This window comes from Pelophylax lessonae (assembly GCF_965119305.1).
Source record: "Pelophylax lessonae genome assembly, chromosome: 8".
Lineage (NCBI taxonomy): Eukaryota > Metazoa > Chordata > Amphibia > Anura > Ranidae > Pelophylax > Pelophylax lessonae.
The window spans coordinates 6,206,864-6,229,432 of NC_138775.1; the positions used below are offsets into that span (position 1 = coordinate 6,206,864).

Consider the following 22,569-nt stretch of genomic DNA (forward strand, 5'->3'; position numbering starts at 1 on the left):
AAAAAAAAAAAAAAAAAAAAGGAATACTTTGCAATGCTATGTACTGGGTATTTTTTTTTTTTATTTTTTTTTTTATGTACAAGACAATTACCCAGTACATCATTTTGCAAATATTTATTTAATGTTTTATGTACAAGACAATTGCCCAGTACAAAGCATTGCAAAATAATTCTTTTTTTTTTTTTTTATGTACAAAACAAAGAAATACTTTGCAATACTATGTACTGGGTAATTGTCTTGTACATAAAAAAAGTAAATAAAAAGAAATAATAAAAATATATAATTTGCAACACTATGTACTGGGTAATCGTCTTGTACAAAAAAAAAAATAAATAAAAACAAATAATAAAATAAATATTTTGCAATGCTATGTATTGGGTAATTATCTTGTACATAAAAAAAAAGAAATAAAAAGAAATAATAAAATAAATACTTTGCAATGCTATGTACTGGGTAATTGTCTTGCAATATATATATATATATATATATATATATATATATATATATATATACACACATATATAATTTATTTATATATATATATATTTTTTTTATGTACAAGACAATTACCCAGTACATAACATTGCAAAATATTTATTTTATTATTTTTATTTACTTTTTTTGTATGTACTAGACAAATACCCAGTACATTGCAAAGTTTTTCTTTGTCTTGTACATAAAAAAAATAAGTACACAAGACAATTACTGAGTAAATAGCATTGCAAAGTATTTTTTTTTTTTTTTGTACAAGACAATTACCCAGTACATAGCATTGCAAAATATTTCAATTGCAATCCTTTGTACTGGGTAATTGTCTTGTGAAAAAAAAAAAAGAAATATTTTGCAATGCTATGTACTTGTCTTGTACATACAAAATAAAAAAAAAAAATTACCAGTACATAGCATTGCTAAATATTTTTTTGTTGTTTTTTTTTATGTACAAGACAATTACACAGTAAAAAAGCATTGTAAAATATTAGTATTTTTTTTTTTGTAATATTCTTTTATGCAAAATATTTCTTTGCGACAACTCGTTCAAAATATCCAGAAAAGGTTACTTTACAAAATAGGCATTGGCATTTTTTTGTTTTTTTTTGTTTTTTTTTTACACAAGACAATTACTTAATAAGCATATAAATAGCACTGCAAAGTATATATATATATTTTTTTTTTTTTTTTTTTGTACAAGACAACCCAGTACATAGCATTGCAAAATATTTCTACTGCAATGCTTTGTACTGGGTAATTGTCTTGTGAAAAAAAAAAAATAATAATATTTTGCAATGCTATGTACTGAGTAATTGTCTTGTGCAAAAAAAATTAAATAAAAATGGCTCTGCCATTGGATAATAAAGCACCATAAAAGAGAATATAAAACGGATAAAAAAGAAAAAAAAAAAAAATAGACAAATAAAGTTGATTGAACCCTGCCGTTATTTTAGGTTTTGATTGAAGGAATGCTGATTTGACGTTAAGTGCAAAGATCAAGAATAATTCTCCGATCGTTATTTGTATATAAAAAAAAGAAAGTTAAGTACTTACAATCACAAAAGTTTTGCATTATTACTATATATACCGATCGATATATATGTATATAGATAGGTATATAAAGGTATATAATGTATATAGACAGACTCCATGCAGACCTGATGCTCATTAATGCTGTGCCCACCACTCATCCGCACACAATACTCCCATACTCTGCTGATTGGGTGGGGATCATGTGATCTCCAGGCTGTCCAGCTGGAAGAGGTTGTTATTGGTGGGCGTGGTAAAGTAGAGCTGGTTGCCGGTCGGTGGGCGGAGCTCACAAGGGCTCTTCAGTCCCAATGTCCGTTCGAAGTCCAGCAGCTGCCCCATGAAGTTAAAGTTTGGGGAGATATTCGACTTTTTCCTCTTCACAAAGTCGTAGGCGTCGTTGAGGGACAAGTTGAGTTTCTGCATGAGGTACGCCACCGTCACCGTCACCGAGCGGCTGATGCCGGCCAGGCAGTGGACCAGGACCCCGCATTTGTTGGACCGGGCTTCTTCTGCAGGAAAAGGGAAATGGGAGGCGGTTACAGGTTATCGGTGCGGAACCGAAGATCAGCACTGCACAAGAGGAGCCGATGGGCATTATTAATGGGACCGTCCACCCCAGAAACTGGGATTCCAGAGATTCCAGCATGCTAAACCCACTGACCGTTTCTTCTTCCTTGAGGAGTCCATTAGTGAGGACACCTACTATGTCAATGATGAGGGGTTCCCACCATCCCTGTGCTGAGTTCCCAGGTCTGTACACCTGCTGTGCCCATTATGAGGGGTTCCCACCATCCCTGTGCTGAGTTCCCAGGTCTGTACATCCACTGTGCCCATTATGAGGGGTTCCCCCCATCCCTGTGCTGAGTTCCCGGGTCTGTACCCCCGCTGTGCCCATTATGAGGGGTTCCCACCATCCCTGTGCTGAGTTTCCGGGTCTGTACACCCGCTGTGCCCATTATGAGGGGTTCCCACCATCCCTGTGCTGAGTTCCCAGGTCTGTGCACCTGCTGTGCCCATTATGAGGAGTTCCCACCATCCCTGAGGGATACACAGACAGCAGAGAGGCTCCAACCCTTCCTTACTCCAAACACAACAGAAACATTGCATTTTGATGGAGTTGGGTGGGGGTTGGAGAGGTTTTTGGGGTGTTGAGGGATTTTTATTTCAGATGACATTCTGCTCCTGGAAGTCAGGAAGTTCCTTTACTCCAGAGATGAAGGCGTCTGTTTGCAGCTGATAAGGAGTTCAGGTTTCCATAGTGAAGGTCGCTCTTATCTCATTTTTTCTGACTCTAAAATGGGAAGAGAATCAGTCACAGTGCAGGCGCCCATTGTCACCCCGCGGCCTGGACTCTGAAAAGGGGGGTGCAGCACACCCCATAATAACGCCCATAACAACCCCATAATAAACATATAATAAACCCCATAATAACCCCCAATATAAACCCCATAATAATCCCCATAATAACCCCCAATATAAACCCATAATACCCCCATAAAAAACATATAATTAACCTCATAATAACTCCCAAAATAAACCTATAATAAACCCATAATAACCCCCAAAATAAACCCATAATAAACCCCATAATAACCCCCAAAATAAACCCCATAATAACACCCAAACTAAACCCATAATAACCCCCAATATAAACTCATAATACCCCCATAATAAAACTGATAAAAAGTTAAAAACCCTCCTAATATACCCATAATAACCCCCATAAAAACCCATAACAACCCCTATAATTACCCATAACCACCGCCATAAAAACCCCCATAATAAACCCTGCATTAAACCCATAATAAACCCAATTAAAAAAAAAAAAAAACATACCCATAATAACCCCCTAAATAAACCCATAATAAACCTGATAAACCCCCTTAATATACCCATAATAACCCCCTCAATAAACCCCATAAAACACCCATAATTAACCATACCCAACCCCATAACAATTGCCATAATTAACCCATAAAAACCCCCACAATAAACCAGATTAAAAAAAAAAAAAAAAAACATAATATACCCATAATAACCCCCTTAATAAACCCCATAAAAAAAACATCACAACCCCCATAATTAACCATAACAACCCCATAAAAACCCCCATAATAAACCCGATAAAAAAAACATAATATACCCATAATAAACCCCAAAATAAACCCATAATACCCCCATAATAAACATGATAAAAACCCCAATAATACCCCCATAATAACCCCCTCAATAAACCCCATAAAAAACCCATAACAACCCCCATAATTAACCATCATACCAAATCCCATAACAATCACCATAATAAACTAGATAAAAAATATATATATATATATATACCCATGATAACCCCTTTAATAAACCCCATAATTAACCCATAAGAACCCCATAATACACCCAGAACTACCCCCATAATAAACCTATAACAACCCCCGGCATAGGACAGAGGAGTTGAGGATTCCGGAGATCTGTAGCACCGGGGCGCTCTTATAGGAAGTGCGCAGTGCAGGAATTCTGCTTCTATTTTTGTTGCATTCAAACTAGGAGCGCAACTACTGATCAAGGGGCCCCATAGCGAGGTTCTGATGGGACCCTCAGGCAACTGCCCTACTGTAATTGAGCTTAACACAAGCAAGCACAGGCAGCAGGAGAGCAGTCAGCACAGTCAGTACAGTACGAGGGTGCAGAACCGGGGATGCACAGTCAGTACAGCGCAGAGCAGGGGATGCACAGTCAGTACAGCGCAGAGCAGGGGATGCACAGTCAGAAAAAGTGCAGGGGGTGCAGACCTGGGGATGTGCAGTCAGTACAGTGCGGGGGGTGCAGAGCCAGGGATATATAGTCAGTACAACACAGAGCCTGGGATGCACAGTCAGTACAGCGCAGGGCAGGGGATGCACAGTCAGTACAGCGCAGGGCAGGGGATGCACAGTCAGTACAGCGCAGAGCAGGGGATGCACAGTTAGTACAGTTCGAGGGTGAAGAGCCGGGGATGCATAGTCAGTACAGTGCGAGGGGTGCAGAGCCGGGGATGTGCAGTCAGTACAGTGTGGGGAGTGCAGAGCCGGGGATGCGCAGTCAGTACAGTGCGGAGGATGCTGAGCCGGGGGTGCGCAGTCAGTACAGTGCGGGGGATGCAGAGCCGGGGGTGCACAGTCAGTACAGTGCGGGGGGCGCAGACAGTACAGTGCGGGGTGCAGCCGGTACAGTGCGGAAGGTGCAGTCGGTACAGTGCAGGGGGTGCAGTCAGTACAGTGCAGGGGGTGCAGTCAGTACAGTGCAGGGGGTGCAGTCAGTAGTATAGTGCGGGGGGGGGGGGGAGCGGAGCCGGGAATGCACAGTCAGTACAGTGCAGGGGGGTGCAGAGCCGGGGATGCAGTCAGTACAGTGCGGGGGGGGGGGTGCAGTCAGTACAGTGCGGGGGTGCAGTCAGTACAGTGCGGGGGGGGTGCAGTCAGTACAGTGCGGGGGGGGTGCAGTCAGTACAGTGCGGGGGGTGCAGTTAGTACAGTGCAGTGGGGTGCAGTCAGTACAGTGCGGGGGGTGCAGTCAATACAGTGCGGGGGGGGGGCAGTCAGTACAGTGCGGGGGGTGCAGTCAGTACAGTGCGGGGGGGGGCAAGTCAGTACAGTGTCGGGGGTGCAGTCAGTACAGTGCGGGGGGTGCAGTCAGTAAAGTGCGGGGGGTGCAGTCAGTACAGTGCGGGGGGTGCAGTCAGTAAAGTGCGGGGGGTGCAGTCAGTAAAGTGCGGGGGGTGCAGTCAGTACAGTGCGGGGGGTGCAGTCAGTACAGTGCGGGGGGTGCAGTCAGTAAAGTGCGGGGGGTGCAGTCAGTAAAGTGTTTACCAATAAATTTCCATCTAATTGCACTTTTTTTATCATCTCAGATCTCAGAGCCCCTCAATGTCCTCCGCAGCGAGTGCTGACAGAGGTGGTGTAGTAAAAAGTAGTATCAATAGTAATGATCATCACCGGGGGTGCAGGGTCGGTATCATCACCGGGGGTGCAGGGTCGGTGTCATCACCGGGGGTGCAGGGTCGGTATCATCACCGGGGGTGCAGGGTCGGTGTCATCACCGGGGGTGCAGGGTCGGTGTCATCACCGGGGGTGCAGGGTCGGTGTCATCACCGGGGGTGCAGGGCCGGTGTCATCACCGGGGGTGCAGGGTCGGTGTCATCACCGGGGGTGCAGGGCCGGTGTCATCACCGGGGGTGCAGGGTCGGTGTCATCACCGGGGGTGCAGGGTCGGTGTCATCACCGGGGGTGCAGGGTCAGTATCATCACCGGGGGTGCAGGGCCGGTGTCATCACCGGGGGTGCAGGGCCAGTGTTCTTTACTGGAGGGTGCAGGGCCGGTGTTCATCTCCGGAGGGTGCAGGGCCGGTTTTCATCACCGGGGGTGCAGGCTCGGTGTCATCACCAGGGATGCAGGGCCGGTTTTCATTACCGGGGGTGCAGGGCCGGTTTTCATTACCGGGGGTGCAGGGCCGGTTTTCATCACCGGTGGTGCAGGGCCAGTTTTGGGTGCAGGGCCGGTGTTCATCACCGGGGGTGCAGGGCCGGTTTATCATCACCAGAGGGTGCAGGGCCAGTGTTTATCACAAGAGGGTACAGGGCCGGTTTCATCACCGGGGGTGCAGGGTCGGTTTTCATCACCGAGGGTGCAGGGCCAGTTTTGGGTGCAGGGCCGGTGTTCATCACCGGGGGGGCAGGGCCGGTTTCATCACCGGAGGGTGCAGGGCCAGTTTTCATCACCGGGGGTGCAGGGCCTGTTAATCACCAGAGGATGCAGGGCCGGTTTCATCACCGGAGGGTGCAGGGCCAGTTTTCATCACTGGGGCTGCAGGGCCGGTGTTCATTACCAGAGGGTGCAGGGCCGGTTTCATCTCCGGAGGGACGATGTTCATCACCAGAGGGTGCAGGGCCGGTTTCATCACCGGAGGGACGATGTTCATCACCAGAGGGTGCCGGGCCGGTTTCATCACCGGAGGGTGTAGGGCCGGTTTCATCACCGGAGGGTGCAGGGCCAGTTTTCATCACCGGGGCTGCAGGGCCGGTGTTCATCACCAGAGGGTGCAGGGCCGGTTTCATCACCGGAGGGTGTAGGGCCGGTTTCATCACCGGAGGGCACAGGGCCAGTTTTCATCACCGGGGGTGCAGGGCCTGTTAATCACCAGAGGATGCAGGGCCGGTTTCATCACCGGAGGGTGCAGGGCCAGTTTTCATCACTGGGGCTGCAGGGCCGGTGTTCATCACCAGAGGGTGCAGGGCCGGTTTCATCACCGGAGGGACGATGTTCATCACCAGAGGGTGCAGGGCCGGTTTCATCACCGGAGGGACGATGTTCATCACCAGAGGGTGCCGGGCCGGTTTCATCACCGGAGGGTGCAGGGCCAGTTTTCATCACCGGGGGTGCAGGGCCAGTTTCCATCACCGGGGCTGCAGGGCCGGTGTTCATCACCAGAGGGTGCAGGGCCGGTTTCATCACCGGAGGGTGTAGGGCCGGTTTCATCACCGGAGGGCACAGGGCCGGTTTTCATCACTGGGGGTGCAGGGCCGGTTTATTATCACGGGATGGTGCAGGGCCGGTGTTCATCACCGGGGGTGCAGGGCCAATGTTCATCACCGGGGGTGCAGGGCTGGTGTTCATCACCGGGGGTGCAGGGCCGGTTTATCATCACCAGAGGGTGCAGGGCCGGTGTTCATCACCGGGGGTGCAGGGCCGGTGTTCATCACCGGGGGTGCAGGGCCGGTGTTCATCACCAGAGGGTGCAGGGTCGGTTTCATCACTGGGGGGTGCAGCGCCGGTGTTCATCACCGGGGGTGCAGGGCCGGTGTTCATCACCGGGGGTGCAGGGCCGGTGTTCATCAGCGGGGGTGCAGGGCCGGTTTTCATCACCAGAGGGTGCAGGGTCGGTGTCCTCCTTTATACGGAGTGTTATCTTCCTATGCACACAGATATTAAAGGGTTTGGATTTTCTTAACAGTCCCTCCCCCTCCCCCTTCCAGTGCAATGTTTCAGGGAGAGGCCCGCCTTCCATCGCTGCCATCCTGATGCCAGGCTCCTCCCAGGACCAGCGGAGGTCTGTCTGTGGATGTTGTTATGTGAGGAAGCCCACCGGATAGGCTCCTCCTCCTTCTAGCGGTACCGCCTGCTGCAGCAGGTATGAATGTAAAACCCCTCTGTTACCAAGGAATTGGGGTGATATGAGGGGTGAAGGTGCAGGAAATGGGGTGATATGAGGGGTGAAGGTGCAGGAAATGGGGTGATATGAGGGGTGAAGGTGCTGGAAATGGGGTGATAAAAGGGATGAAGGTGCAGGAAATGGGGTGATATGAGGGGTGAAGGTGCAGGAATTGCTGTGATAAGAGGGGTGAAGGTGCTGGAAATGGGGTGATAAAAGGGATGAAGGTGCAGGAATTGGGGTGATATGAGGGGTGATAAAAGGGATGAAGGTGCAGGAATTGGGGTGATAAGAGGGATGAAGGTGCAGGAAATGGGGTGATAAGAGGGGTGAAGGTGCAGGAAATGGGGATGAAGGTGCAGGAAATGGGGTGATAAGAGGGATGAAGGTGCGGGAATTGGGGTGATATGAGGAGTGAAGGTGCAGGAAATGGGGTGATATGATTGGTGAAGATGAAGGAATTGGGGTGATCGGAGGGGAGAAGGTTCAGGAATTGGGCTGATCTCAGGGTTGCAGGAATTTGGGGCTGATCTGAGGGGTGTAGGAATCGGGGTGATCTGAGGGGTGCAGGTATCTGGTGATTTAAGGGGTGCAGGAATTGGGGTGATTTGAGAGGTGCAGGGATCGGGGTGATCTGAAGGGTGTAGGCATCATTGATCTGAGGAGTGCAGGAACCGGGGTGATCTGAGGGCTGCAGGTATCGGGGTTATCTGAGGGCTGCAGGTATCGGGGTTATCTGAGGGGGTGCATGTATCGGGTGATCTGAGGGCTGCAGGATTGGGGGTGATCTGAGGGGTGCAGGAATCGGGGAGATCTGAGGGGTGCCGGAATCGGGGTGATCTGAGAGGTGCAGGAATCGGGGTGATCTAAGGGGTGCAGGAATTGGGGGGATCTGAGGGGTGCAGGAATCGGGATGATCTGAGGAGTGCAGGAATCGGGGTGATCGGAGGGGTGCAGGAATCGGGGTGATCTGAGGGCTGCAGGTATCGGGTGATCTGAGGGGTTCAGGAATCAGGGTGATCTGAGGGGTGCAGGTATCAGGGTGATGAGGGGTGCAGGTATCGGGGAGATCTGAGGGGTGCAGGAATCAGGGTGATCTGAGGGCTGCAGGATTGGGGGTGATGAGGGGTGCAGGTATCAGGGAGATCTGAGGGGTGCGGGTATCGGGTGATCTGAGGGGTTCAGGAATCAGGGTGATCTGAGGGGTGCGGGAATCAGGGTGATCTGAGGGGTGCAGGATTGGGGGTGATCTGAGGGGTGCAGGATTGGGGGTGATCTGAGGGGTGCAGGGAACGGGGTGATCTGAGGAGTGCAGGGATCGGGGTGATCTGAGGGGTTCAGGGATCGGGGTGATCTGAGGGGTTCAGGTATCGGGTGATCTGAAGGGTTCAGGAATCGGGGTGATCTGAGGGGTGCAGGTTAGGGGGTGATCTGAGGGGTGCAGGAATCGGGGTGATCTGAGGGGTGCAGGTTAGGGGGTGATCTGAGGGGTGCAGGAATCGGGGTGATCTGAGGGGTGCGGGAATCAGGGTGATCTGAGGGGTGCGGGAATCAGGGTGATCTGAGGGGTGCGGGAATCAGGGTGATCTGAGGGGTGCAGGATTGGGGGTGATCTGAGGGGTGCAGGATTGGGGTGATCTGAGGGGTGCAGGGATCGGGGTGATCTGAGGAGTGCAGGGATCGGGGTGATCTGAGGGGTTCAGGGATCGGGGTGATCTGAGGGGTGCAGGTATCGGGTGATCTGAAGGGTTCAGGAATCGGGGTGATCTGAGGGGTGCAGGTTAGGGGGTGATCTGAGGGGTGCAGGAATCGGGGTGATCTGAGGGGTGCAGGTGTTGGGTAATCTGGGGGGTGCAGGAATCAGGGTGCAGGAATCGGGGTGATGACTTACCAATGAAGGAGATGGCCTCGGGGAAGAACTGGGAGAGGTTCTGGCTCCAGTGGTCGGAGATGGGGATCTGCTTGTACTTGAACTCCCCGTTGTGTTCGAAGGTGTTGGGCAGGTTGGGGGTGACATTCAGGATGTATTTGATGTTGTATTTCCCCAGAATATCCAGGTTGGCGGAATCCTTCGCACAGCCGAGGTACAAATACGGCAGGATCTGCACCGGGAAAGTCGACTGGTTGCTGAGGGTGGGGCTGCCTTCCGATTCGGTCGCACTGATTGGCTCCCTGTCAGACTCGCCGTCCGAACCTTCGGAACTGATCCTCAAACCCCCCAGGCCGAGGACGCATTCTGGAGTGGGATCGGTGGGGGAGGGGCTGTCGAGGCCGGCCTCACAATGATCGGGATATTCCCTCTGGAATTTGCTGTAGCCCCCTACAAGATAAAACAAAGGTGACATCAGAGGAGCACCGATGACATCACTACATACATATGATGACATCACTACATACAGTGAGTAAAATAAGTATTTGATCCCCTTAGTAGTTGGTGGAGAAACCCTTGTTGGAAGCACAGAGGTCAGACGTTTCTTGTAGTTGGAAGCACAGAGGTCAGACGTTTCTTGTAGTTGGCCCCCAGGTTTCCACACATCTCAGGAGGGATTTTGGTCCACTCTTCTTTACAGATCTTCTCTAAATCCTTAAAGTTTCTTGGCTGTAGCTTGGCAACTCAAAAGTTTCAGCTCCTCCATAAATTTTCTATAGGATGAAGGTCTGGAGACCCCATGACCTTAATGTGCTTCTTCTTGAGTCACTCCTTTGTTGCCTTGGTGGTATGTTTTGGGTCATTGTCATGCTGGAAGACCCATCCATGACCCATCTTCAGTGTTCTGGCTGAGGGAAGAAGGATCTCATCCAAGATTTTACAATACATGGCCCCGTCCATTGGACCCTCAATGCGGCAAAGTCGGTCTGTACCTTTATCAGAGCAACAGCCCCAAAGCATCATGTTTCCACCTCCATGCCTGACTGTAGGGACGGTGACTGTAGGGAAGGTGACTGTAGGGAAGGTGACTGTAGGGACGGTGACTGTAGGGATGGTGACTGTAGGGACGGTGAGTGACTGTAGGGACGGTGACTGTAGGGATGGTGACTGTAAACACCATCCCTACAGTCACCATCCCTACAGCCGCCATCCCCTACAGTCACCAACTCTACAGCCACCATCCCTACAGTCCCTCACCGTCCCTACAGCCACCATCCCTACAGTCACCGTCCTTACAGCCACCATCCCTACAGACACCATCCCTACAGACACCATCCCTACAGTCACTCACCGTCCCTACAGTCACTCACCGTCCCTACAGTCACCAACTCTAAAGTCACCATCCCTGCAGTCACTCACTGTCCCTACAGTCACCTTCCCTACAGTCACCATCCCTACAGTCACCATCTCTACAGTCACCATCTCTACAGACACCGTCCCTACAGTCACCTTCCCTACAGTCACCTTCCCTACAGTCACCGTCCCTACAGTCACCGTCCCTACAGTCACCGTCCCTACAGTCACCATCCCTACAGTCACTCACTGTCCCTACAGTCACCATCCCTACAGTCACCATCTCTACAGACACCGTCCCTACAGTCACCTTCCCTACAGTCACCTTCCCTACAGACACCATCTCTACAGACACCGTCCCTACAGTCACCATCCCTACAGTCACTCACTGTCCCTACAGTCACCATCCCTACAGTCACCATCTCTACAGACACCGTCCCTACAGTCACCTTCCCTACAGACACCATCCCTACAGACACCGTCCCTACAGTCACCTTCCCTACAGACACCGTCCCTACAGTCACCATCCCTGCAGTCACCTTCCCTACAGACACCATCCCTACAGACACCGTCCCTACAGACACCGTCCCTACAGTCACCTTCCCTACAGACACCGTCCCTACAGTCACCATCCCTACAGTCACCATCCCTAGAGTCACCATCCCTACAGTCACCATCTCTACAGTCACCTTCCCTACAGTCACCTTCCCTACAGTCACCTTCCCTACAGTCACCTTCCCTACAGACACCATCTCTACAGACACCATCCCTACAGTCACCATCCCTGCAGTCACCTTCCCTACAGACACCATCCCTACAGACACCGTCCCTACAGACACCGTCCCTACAGTCACCATCTCTACAGACACCGTCCCTACAGACACCTTCCCTACAGTCACCATCCCTACAGTCACCTTCCCTACAGTCACCATCTCTACAGACACCGTCCCTACAGTCACCATCTCTACAGACACCGTCCCTACAGACACCGTCCCTACAGTCACCTTCCCTACAGACACCGTCCCTACAGTCACCATCCCTACAGACACCGTCCCTACAGTCACCTTCCCTACAGTCACCGTCTCTACAGACACCGTCCCTACAGTCACCATCCCTACAGACACCGTCCCTACAGTCACCTTCCCTACAGTCACCGTCTCTACAGACACCGTCCCGACAGTCACCTTCCCTACAGTCACCATCTCTACAGACACCGTCCCTACAGTCACCATCCCTACAGACACCGTCCCTACAGTCACCTTCCCTACAGTCACCGTCTCTACAGACACCGTCCCTACAGACACCGTCCCTACAGACACCGTCTCTACAGTCACCTTCCCTACAGACACCGTCCCTACAGTCACCATCCCTACAGACACCGTCCCTACAGTCACCTTCCCTACAGTCACCGTCTCTACAGACACCGTCCCGACAGTCACCATCCCTACAGTCACCATCCCTACAGTCACCATCTCTACAGACACCGTCCCTACAGTCACCATCCCTACAGTCACCATCCCTACAGTCACCTTCCCTACAGTCACCATCCCTACAGTCACCATCCCTACAGTCACCATCCCTACAGTTACCATCCCTACAGTTACCATCCCTACAGTCACCATCTATGCAGTCACCTTCCCTACAGTCACCATCCCTACAGTCACCTTCCATACAGTCACCATCTCTACAGACACCGTCCCTACAGTCACTATCCCTACAGTCACCATCTCTACAGTCACCGTCCCTACAGTCACCGTCCCTACAGTCACCGTCCCTACAGTCACCGTCCCTACAGTCACCACCCCTACAGTCACCATCCCTACAGTCACTCACTGTCCCTACAGTCACCATCCCTACAGTCACCATCTCTACAGACACCGTCCCTACAGTCACCTTCCCTACAGTCACCTTCCCTACAGTCACCATCTCTACAGTCACCATCTCTACAGTCACCTTCCCTACAGTCACCATCCCTACAGTCACCATCCCTACAGTCACCGCCCCTACAGTCACCATCCCTACAGTCACCATCCCTACAGTCACCTTCCCTACAGTCACCATCCCTACAGTCACCATCTCTACAGTCACCATCTCTACAGTCACCATCCCTACAGCCACCGTCCCTACAGTCACCGCCCCTACAGTCACCATCTCTACAGTCACCATCTCTACAGACACCGTCCCGACAGTCACCTTCCCTACAGTCACCATCTCTACAGACACCGTCCCTACAGTCACCATCCCTACAGACACCGTCCCTACAGTCACCTTCCCTACAGTCACCGTCTCTACAGACACCGTCCCTACAGTCACCATCCCTACAGACACCGTCCCTACAGTCACCTTCCCTACAGTCACCGTCTCTACAGACACCGTCCCTACAGACACCGTCCCTACAGACACCGTCTCTACAGTCACCTTCCCTACAGACACCGTCCCTACAGTCACCATCCCTACAGACACCGTCCCTACAGTCACCTTCCCTACAGTCACCGTCTCTACAGACACCGTCCCGACAGTCACCATCCCTACAGTCACCATCTCTACAGACACCGTCCCTACAGTCACCATCCCTACAGTCACCATCCCTACAGTCACCATCCCTACAGTCACCTTCCCTACAGTCACCATCCCTACAGTCACCATCCCTACAGTCACCATCCCTACAGTTACCATCCCTACAGTTACCATCCCTACAGTCACCATCTATGCAGTCACCTTCCCTACAGTCACCATCCCTACAGTCACCTTCCATACAGTCACCATCTCTACAGACACCGTCCCTACAGTCACTATCCCTACAGTCACCATCTCTACAGTCACCGTCCCTACAGTCACCGTCCCTACAGTCACCGTCCCTACAGTCACCGTCCCTACAGTCACCACCCCTACAGTCACCATCCCTACAGTCACTCACTGTCCCTACAGTCACCATCCCTACAGTCACCATCTCTACAGTCACCTTCCCTACAGTCACCTTCCCTACAGTCACCATCTCTACAGTCACCTTCCCTACAGTCACCATCCCTACAGTCACCTTCCCTACAGTCACCTTCCCTACAGTCACCATCTCTACAGTCACCTTCCCTACAGTCACCATCCCTACAGTCACCATCCCTACAGTCACCGCCCCTACAGTCACCATCCCTACAGTCACCATCCCTACAGTCACCTTCCCTACAGTCACCTTCCCTACAGTCACCATCCCTACAGTCACCATCTCTACAGTCACCATCTCTACAGTCACCATCCCTACAGCCACCGTCCCTACAGTCACCGCCCCTACAGTCACCATCTCTACAGTCACCATCTCTACAGTCACCATCCCTACAGTCACCATCCCTACAGCCACCGTCCCTACAGTCACCGCCCCTACAGTCACCTTCCCTACAGACACCATCCCTACAGTCACCATCCCTACAGTCACCGTCCCTACAGTCACCATCTCTACAGACACAGTCCCTACAGACAGGCACGGAGGTGGAAACGATGCTTTGGGGCTGTTTCTCTGCTAGAGGGACAGACCAACATTGCTGCATTGAGGGGAAAATGGGCGGGGCCATGTTTTGTAAAATATTGGATGAGATCCTTCTTCCCTCAGCCAGAACACTGAAGATGGGTCATGGATGGGTCTTCCAGCATGACAATGACCCAAAACATATCACCAAGGCAACAAAGGAGTGGCTCAAGAAGAAGCACATTAAGGTCATGGAGTGGTCTAGTCAGTCTCCAGACCTTAATCCTATAGAAAATTTATGGAGGAGCTGAAACTTCGAGTTGCCAAGAAACCTTAAGGAATTAGAGAAGATCAGTAAAGAAGAGTGGAGCAAAATCCCTCCTGAGATGTGTGCAAACCTGGGGGCCAACTACAAGAAACGTCTGACCTCTGTGCTTCCCAACTACAAGAAACGTCTGACCTCTGTGCTTCCAACTACAAGAAACGTCTGACCTCTGTGCTTCCCATCTACAAGAAACGTCTGACCTCTGTGCTTCCAACTACAAGAAACGTCTGACCTCTGTGCTTCCATCTACAAGAAACGTCTGACCTCTGTGCTTCCAACTACAAGAAACGTCTGACCTCTGTGCTTCCCAACTACAAGAAACGTCTGACCTCTGTGCTTCCCAACTACAAGAAACGTCTGACCTCTGTGCTTCCATCTACAAGAAACGTCTGACCTCTGTGCTTCCCAACTACAAGAAACGTCTGACCTCTGTGCTTCCAACTACAAGAAACGTCTGACCTCTGTGCTTCCATCTACAAGAAACGTCTGACCTCTGTGCTTCCCAACTACAAGAAACGTCTGACCTCTGTGCTTCCATCTACAAGAAACGTCTGACCTCTGTGCTTCCATCTACAAGAAACGTCTGACCTCTGTGCTTCCAACTACAAGAAACGTCTGACCTCTGTGCTTCCCAACTACAAGAAACGTCTGACCTCTGTGCTTCCCAACTACAAGAAACGTCTGACCTCTGTGCTTCCAACTACAAGAAACGTCTGACCTCTGTGCTTCCCATCTACAAGAAACGTCTGACCTCTGTGCTTCCATCTACAAGAAACGTCTGACCTCTGTGCTTCCATCTACAAGAAACGTCTGACCTCTGTGCTTCCCAACTACAAGAAACGTCTGACCTCTGTGCTTCCCAACTACAAGAAACGTCTGACCTCTGTGCTTCCAACTACAAGAAACGTCTGACCTCTGTGCTTCCCAACTACAAGAAACGTCTGACCTCTGTGCTTCCATCTACAAGAAACGTCTGACCTCTGTGCTTCCATCTACAAGAAACGTCTGACCTCTGTGCTTCCATCTACAAGAAACGTCTGACCTCTGTGCTTCCATCTACAAGAAACGTCTGACCTCTGTGCTTCCCAACTACAAGAAACGTCTGACCTCTGTGCTTCCATCTACAAGAAACGTCTGACCTCTGTGCTTCCAACTACAAGAAACGTCTGACCTCTGTGCTTCCCAACTACAAGAAACGTCTGACCTCTGTGCTTCCATCTACAAGAAACGTCTGACCTCTGTGCTTCCCAACTACAAGAAACGTCTGACCTCTGTGCTTCCAACTACAAGAAACGTCTGACCTCTGTGCTTCCATCTACAAGAAACGTCTGACCTCTGTGCTTCCCAACTACAAGAAACGTCTGACCTCTGTGCTTCCAACTACAAGAAACGTCTGACCTCTGTGCTTCCATCTACAAGAAACGTCTGACCTCTGTGCTTCCAACAAGGGTTTCTCCACCGACTACTAAGGGATCAAATACTTATTTTACTCCCTGAACTGCAACTCCATTTATAACATTTGTATCATTTTTGGTTGATATTCTGTCTCTATCATATAAAATACACCGATGATAAAAATTATACACCCGACATTTCTATGTAAGGGGGAAAACTTACACAATCTGCAGGGATCAAATAACAACCCCCCCCCCCTGTATATTCTACGATGACATCACTGCATACAACCAATCACCTTCACTGCTCCCCAATCCGCTACTACATAAGGATCAGATTTCAGAGAAGCTCCACCCATTATCATTAAAAAGCCGTCCTTAGTCTCCACTCAGTGACTCCGCCTAGGCTGAGATGATGTCATCAGTCTGCTGCAAGCAGAAGGAGGCATTTCCTCAGTCTCCCCTCCCCCAGTGATCAGACTGTACATTGTAACCTTGTAGAAGGAGGAGGAGACATTTCCTCAGTCTCCTTTGGAAATGAAAGGTGGAATTGGATTGGTTGCAGAGTGTCTCCAGTCTTAGTATTGTGGAGGGGAATGTATTGGGGGGGGGGGGGGGCAGTATCCTCGCTGTCCTCCAGTGTCATCAGACGCGGATAATTGTGTCACCCCGGTGACTACGTTATCACTGCGCGGGATCTCCGAGGAGGACGGGGGGATGGTGAAAGGTCTCACACACGACTCCGCACACGCGTGTCTCCGGATCTAACAATTCCCAGGATTTCCTTTTATTAAATTATGTTTCCAAATTGCCACAATTGATAGAAATCTACTTTGTGAACCACAAACCCAGATATTACCTTGTAAAAGTAGCAGTGACATCATCACTGGGCTGTACTACAGAAAACTACAGGAGGGGGGGAGGACACCAGACCAGTCCCCATGTACAAGGAGAGGGAGCAAACATGTGGGAGGGGCCAGTAGGCTCCACCCACTGCAGACAATTAAAGGAGGGGGCGGAGAGAGGACCAGTCCCCCTGCACAGAGAGAGAGAGAGCAGAGCTGTGGGAGGGGACTGGCAGGCTCCACCCACTGCAGAAAACTGGATGGCAAATTCTGCAGATGAAGACTCAGCGGGGTTCAAAGGCCAACTACAGCATACTGAACAACCCTCCCTGAACAGGGGCGGGGCCTTCACACTATCCGTCCTCTATATATAACAACCCACACCTTCCATCATATGAATAGAAGGATTAACACCTATGCAAACTCTCTGACACCTCCCACCACCCACAACTCCGCCCCCCCCGACACATCAGCAATCTTGTCTCCATACATTACCCAAACTGTCCTCTAAGCTCGCTCCTCCCACAACCTCCAGCCCTGCTCCTCCCACTACCTCCAGCTCTGCTCCTCCCACAACCTCCAGCCCTGCTCCTCCCACTACCTCCAGCCCTGCTCCTCCCACTACCTCCAGCTCTGCTCCTCCCACAACCTCCAGCCCTGCTCCTCCCACTACCTCCAGCTCTGCTCCTCCCACTACCTCCAGCCAGCCCTGCTCCTCCCGCTACCTCCAGCCAGCCCTGCTCCTCCCACTACCTCCAGCTCTGCTCCTCCCACTACCTCCAGCCAGCCCTGCTCCTCCCACTACCTCCAGTTCTGCTCCTCCCACTACCTCCAGCCAGCCCTGCTCCTCCCACTACCTCCAGTTCTGCTCCTCCCACTACCTCCAGCCAGCCCTGCTCCTCCCACTACCTCCAGCTCTGCTCCTCCCACTACCTCCAGCCAGCCCTGTTCCTCCCACTACCTCCAACCAGCTCTGCTCCTCCCACTGCCTCCAGCTTCACTCCTCCCACTGCCTCCAGCTCCGCTCCTCCCACTGTGCCTTGAAAAAGTATTCAAACCCCTTGAAATTTCCCACATTTTCTCATGTTACAACCAAAAATGTAAATGTATTTTATTGGGATTTTATGTGATAGACCGACACAAAGTGGCCATAATTGTGAAGTGGAAGGAAAATGATAAATCATATAAATAAATCAAGTGTGGGGGGGGAGGGGGGGCATTTGTATTCACCCCCCTTTACTCTGATAACCATAACTAAAATCTAGTGGAACCAATCGCCTTCAGAAGTCACCTAATTAGTAAATAGAGTCCACCTGTGTGTCATTTATTCTCAGTATAAATACAGCTGTTCTGTGAAGCCCTCAGAGGTTTGTTAGAGAACCTTAGTGAACAAACATCATCATGAAGGCCAAGGAACACAGCAGACAGGTCAGGGATAAAGTTGTGGAGAAGTGTAAAGCAGGGTTAGGTTATAAAAAATCTCCCAAGCTATGACCATCTCACGGAGCGCTGATCAATCCATCATGGGAAAATGGAAAGAGTATGGCACAACTGCAACCCTACCAAGACATGGCCGTCCACCTAAACTGACCGGCCGGGCCCCTACCAAGACATGACCGTCCACCTAAACTGACCGGCCGGGCCCCTACCAAGACATGACCGTCCACCTAAACTGACCGGCCGGGCCCCTACCAAGACATGGCCGTCCACCTAAACTGACCGGCCGGGCCCCTACCAAGACATGACCGTCCACCTAAACTGACCAGCCGGGCCCCTACCAAGACATGACCGTCCACCTAAACTGACCGGCCGGGCCCCTACCAAGACATGGCCGTCCACCTAAACTGACCGGCTGTCCACCTAAACTGACCGGCCGAGCCCCTACCAAGACATGGCCGTCCACCTAAACTGTATGTAGCGTACTCCTGAGCCCTGCACCCTTTACTTGGCTTGCTATTTGGGGCACTGGTTAAGGGGGAGGAGCCAGGAGCGTCAGTGAGGGATCTGAGAAGAGGAGGATTGGGGCTGTTGCACCCAGGGCAGCCGCCCCTCCTGCCCACCCCTTGTTCCGGCCCCGTTATCAATACACACAGACAATCATCATCACCGGGAGAGAATACAGAGGGGGGGTGAAGCCTCCAATAATCGCCATCATTGGAAACCCGACCTCCATCTATTATCATATTCTACACACACCGCATCTGAGCCTCAGGAGTGTCATTTTAGGACCCGTCTGGTGATCAGTGCAGAGCATGCTGGGAGTAGTGAAGGTGTGGGTGGGGTTAGGCAGTGGGCATCTCACCTGTCAGGTAGGAGGGGCATGCTGTCAGCAGTGGTGGGTGGAGTTAGGTACCGTGCAGTTCTCACCTCTCAGGTAGTAGGAGGGGCATGCTGGGAGTAGTGTTGGTAGTGGGTGGAGTTAGGTAAGGGGCGTGTCTCACCTCTCAGGTAGAAGGCGGGAGTATGCTGGGAATAGTGATGGGTGGAGTAAGGCAGGGGGTGGGTCTTACCTCTCAGGTAATATGCAGGGTATAATGGGGTAGGGGGTGGGCGGAATTAGTCAGGGGGCGGGTCTAACCTCTCAGGTACTAGGAGGGGTATGCAGTGGTAGGTGGAGTTAGTTAGGGCTGTGTCTTTATGTCTTACCTCTCAGTAGGCGGGGAATGATGGGGGTAGGGGTGGACAGAGTTAGTCAGGGGCGGGTCTTCTTACCTTTCAGGTAGGAGGGGTACGCAGTATTGGCCGTTGTTAGGGGGCGGGTCTTACCTCATAGGTAGTAGGAGGGGTATGCAGTGGTGGGCGGGTTTAGTCAGGGGCTTACCTCTCAGGTAGGAGGAGTATGTAGCAGTGGGCGGAGTTAGTCAGGGGGCAGGACTTACCTCTCAGGCTCTCAGGTAGTAGGAGGGGTATGCAGCGGTGGGTGGAGTTAGTCAGGGGACAGGTCTTACCTCTCAGGTAGGAGGAGGAGTATGCGGCAGTGGGCAGTTAGTCAAGGTGCGGATCTTACCTCTCAGGTAGTAGGAGGGGTATGCAGCGGTGGGTGGAGTTAGTCGGGGGCGGGTCTTACCTATCAGGTAGTAGTAGGAGGAGTATGCGGCAGTGGGTGGAGTTAGTGGGGGCGGATCTTACCTCTCAGGTAGTAGGAGGGGTATGCAGCGGTGGGTGGAGTTAGTGGGGGCGGATCTTACCTCTCAGGTAGTAGGAGGGGTATGCAGTGGTGGGTGGAGTTAGTCGGGGGCGGATCTTACCTCTCAGGTAGTAGGAGGGGTATGCAGCGGTGGGTGGAGTTAGTGGGGGCGGATCTTACCTCTCAGGTAGTAGGAGGGGTATGCAGTGGTGGGTGGAGTTAGTGGGGACGGATCTTACCTCTCAGGTAGTAGGAGGGGTATGCAGTGGTGGGTGGAGTTAGTCGGGGGCGGATCCTACCTCTCAGGTAGTAGGAGGGGTATGCAGCGGTGGGTGGAGTTAGTGGGGGCGGATCTTACCTCTCAGGTAGTAGGAGGGGTATGCAGCGGTGGGTGGAGTTAGTGGGGGCGGATCTTACCTCTCAGGTAGTAGGAGGGGTATGCAGTGGTGGGTGGAGTTAGTCGGGGCGGATCCTACCTCTCAGGTAGTAGGAGGGGTATGCAGTGGTGGGTGGAGTTAGTCGGGGCGGATCCTACCTCTCAGGTAGTAGGAGGGGTATGCAGCGGTGGGTGGAGTTAGTGGGGGCGGATCTTACCTCTCAGGTAGTAGGAGGGGTATGCAGCGGTGGGTGGAGTTAGTCGGGCGGATCTTACCTCTCAGGTAGTAGGAGGGGTATGCAGCGGTGGGTGGAGTTAGTGGGGGCGGATCTTACCTCTCAGGTAGTAGGAGGGGTATGCAGTGGTGGGTGGAGTTAGTCGGGGGCGGATCCTACCTTTCAGGTAGTAGGAGGGGTATGCAGCGGTGGGTGGAGTTAGTGGGGGGCGGATCTTACCTCTCAGGTAGTAGGAGGGGTATGCAGCGGTGGGTGGAGTTAGTCGGGCGGATCTTACCTCTCAGGTAGTAGGCGGGGTATGCAGCGGTGGGTGGAGTTAGTGGGGGCGGATCTTACCTCTCAGGTAGTAGGAGGGGTATGATGCAGTGGGCGGAGTTAGTCAGGGGCGGATCTTACCTCTCAGGTAGTAGGAGGGGTATGCAGTGGTGGGTGGAGTTAGTCAGGGGGCGGATCTTACCTCTCAGGTAGTAGGAGGGGTATGATGCAGTGGGCGGAGTTAGTCAGGGGCGGATCTTACCTCTCAGGTAGTAGGAGGGGTATGCAGCGGTGGGTGGAGTTAGTCAGGGGGCGGATCTTACCTCTCAGGTAGGAGAAGTATATGGCAGTGGGTGGAGTTAGTGGGGGCGGATCTTACCTCTCAGGTAGGAGGAGTATATGGCAGTGGGTGGAGTTAGTGGGGGCGGATCTTACCTCTCAGGTAGTAGGAGGGGTATGCAGCGGTGGGTGGAGTTAGTGGGGCGGATCTTACCTCTCAGGTAGTAGGAGGGGTATGCAGTGGTGGGTGGAGTTAGTCAGGGGGCGGATCTTACCTCTCAGGTAGTAGGAGTGGTATGCAGTGGTGGGTGGAGTTAGTTGGGGCGGATCTTACCTCTCAGGTAGGAGGAGTATATGGCAGTGGGTGGAGTTAGTTGGGGCGGATCTTACCTCTCAGGTAGGAGAAGTATATGGCAGTGGGTGGAGTTAGTGGGGGCGGATCTTACCTCTCAGGTAGGAGGAGTATATGGCAGTGGGTGGAGTTAGTGGGGGCGGATCTTACCTCTCAGGTAGTAGGAGGGGTATGCAGCGGTGGGTGGAGTTAGTGGGGCGGATCTTACCTCTCAGGTAGTAGGAGGGGTATGCAGTGGTGGGTGGAGTTAGTCAGGGGGCGGATCTTACCTCTCAGGTAGTAGGAGTGGTATGCAGTGGTGGGTGGAGTTAGTTGGGGCGGATCTTACCTCTCAGGTAGGAGGAGTATATGGCAGTGGGTGGAGTTAGTGGGGGCGGATCTTACCTCTCAGGTAGTAGGCGGGGCAGCCGTCCTCTCGCAGTCTGGCCAGTAGGAGGCCGAGGACGGAGGAGGGGGCGGGCTCTTCCCGGGTGTTGTCGTCATAGAGGAGGAGTTCTCGGTGATCCAGGCGGCGGGGGGCGGGGAGGACGGAGCGGGCGGACAGAGTTCCTCTCCGGAGGCGGCGGAGGAGAAGGCCGGGGAGGGAAAGGCTGAGGGCGGACTCGATGTGTCCGGCCTGGTAGCGCTCATGTGGCCGGCAATCTAGGAGGAGAAGGCCGGAGCCGGACTCCAGTTCAGCCTGAAGCCAGCCGGAGCTTTTCCCGGGGGGAACCACCGCCATCAGCCGCTCCGACACCCTCCGGGACCTGCGTGTATGAGAGGGGGAGGAGCTACACTCCCTGCCACACCCACCTCCCCGACCTGTCCTACCACAGGGGGGAGGAGCTACACCTCCTCAGCTCAAACACAAACTGACGGCGGGCACCGCCCCTTAGAGGGAGGGGCTACAGAGCTTCACCCCCCAACTTGTGACCTCTCCGGAATCAACGTCCAGTAACCACACCTCCTGAGGGGAGGGGCCGCCTATCACACCTCCTGCAGTTACATCGCGTCATAGAG

At 52.1% G+C, this 22,569-nt stretch overlaps 1 protein-coding gene across 1 annotated transcript; it reads right to left on the reverse strand.

Annotated features, from left to right (window-relative positions):
- Positions 1–1,389: 1,389 nt before the first annotated feature.
- On the reverse strand, positions 1,390–22,291 carry LOC309561884 (dual specificity protein phosphatase 7-like; the record flags this gene model as incomplete). Its single annotated transcript, XM_082265947.1, has 3 exons — positions 1,390–2,030; positions 9,593–10,021; positions 21,955–22,291. 3 exons carry the CDS (start codon positions 22,289–22,291, stop codon positions 1,720–1,722), a joined length of 1,077 nt encoding a protein of 358 aa, XP_082122073.1. The 3' UTR covers positions 1,390–1,719.
- Positions 22,292–22,569: the final 278 nt, after the last annotated feature.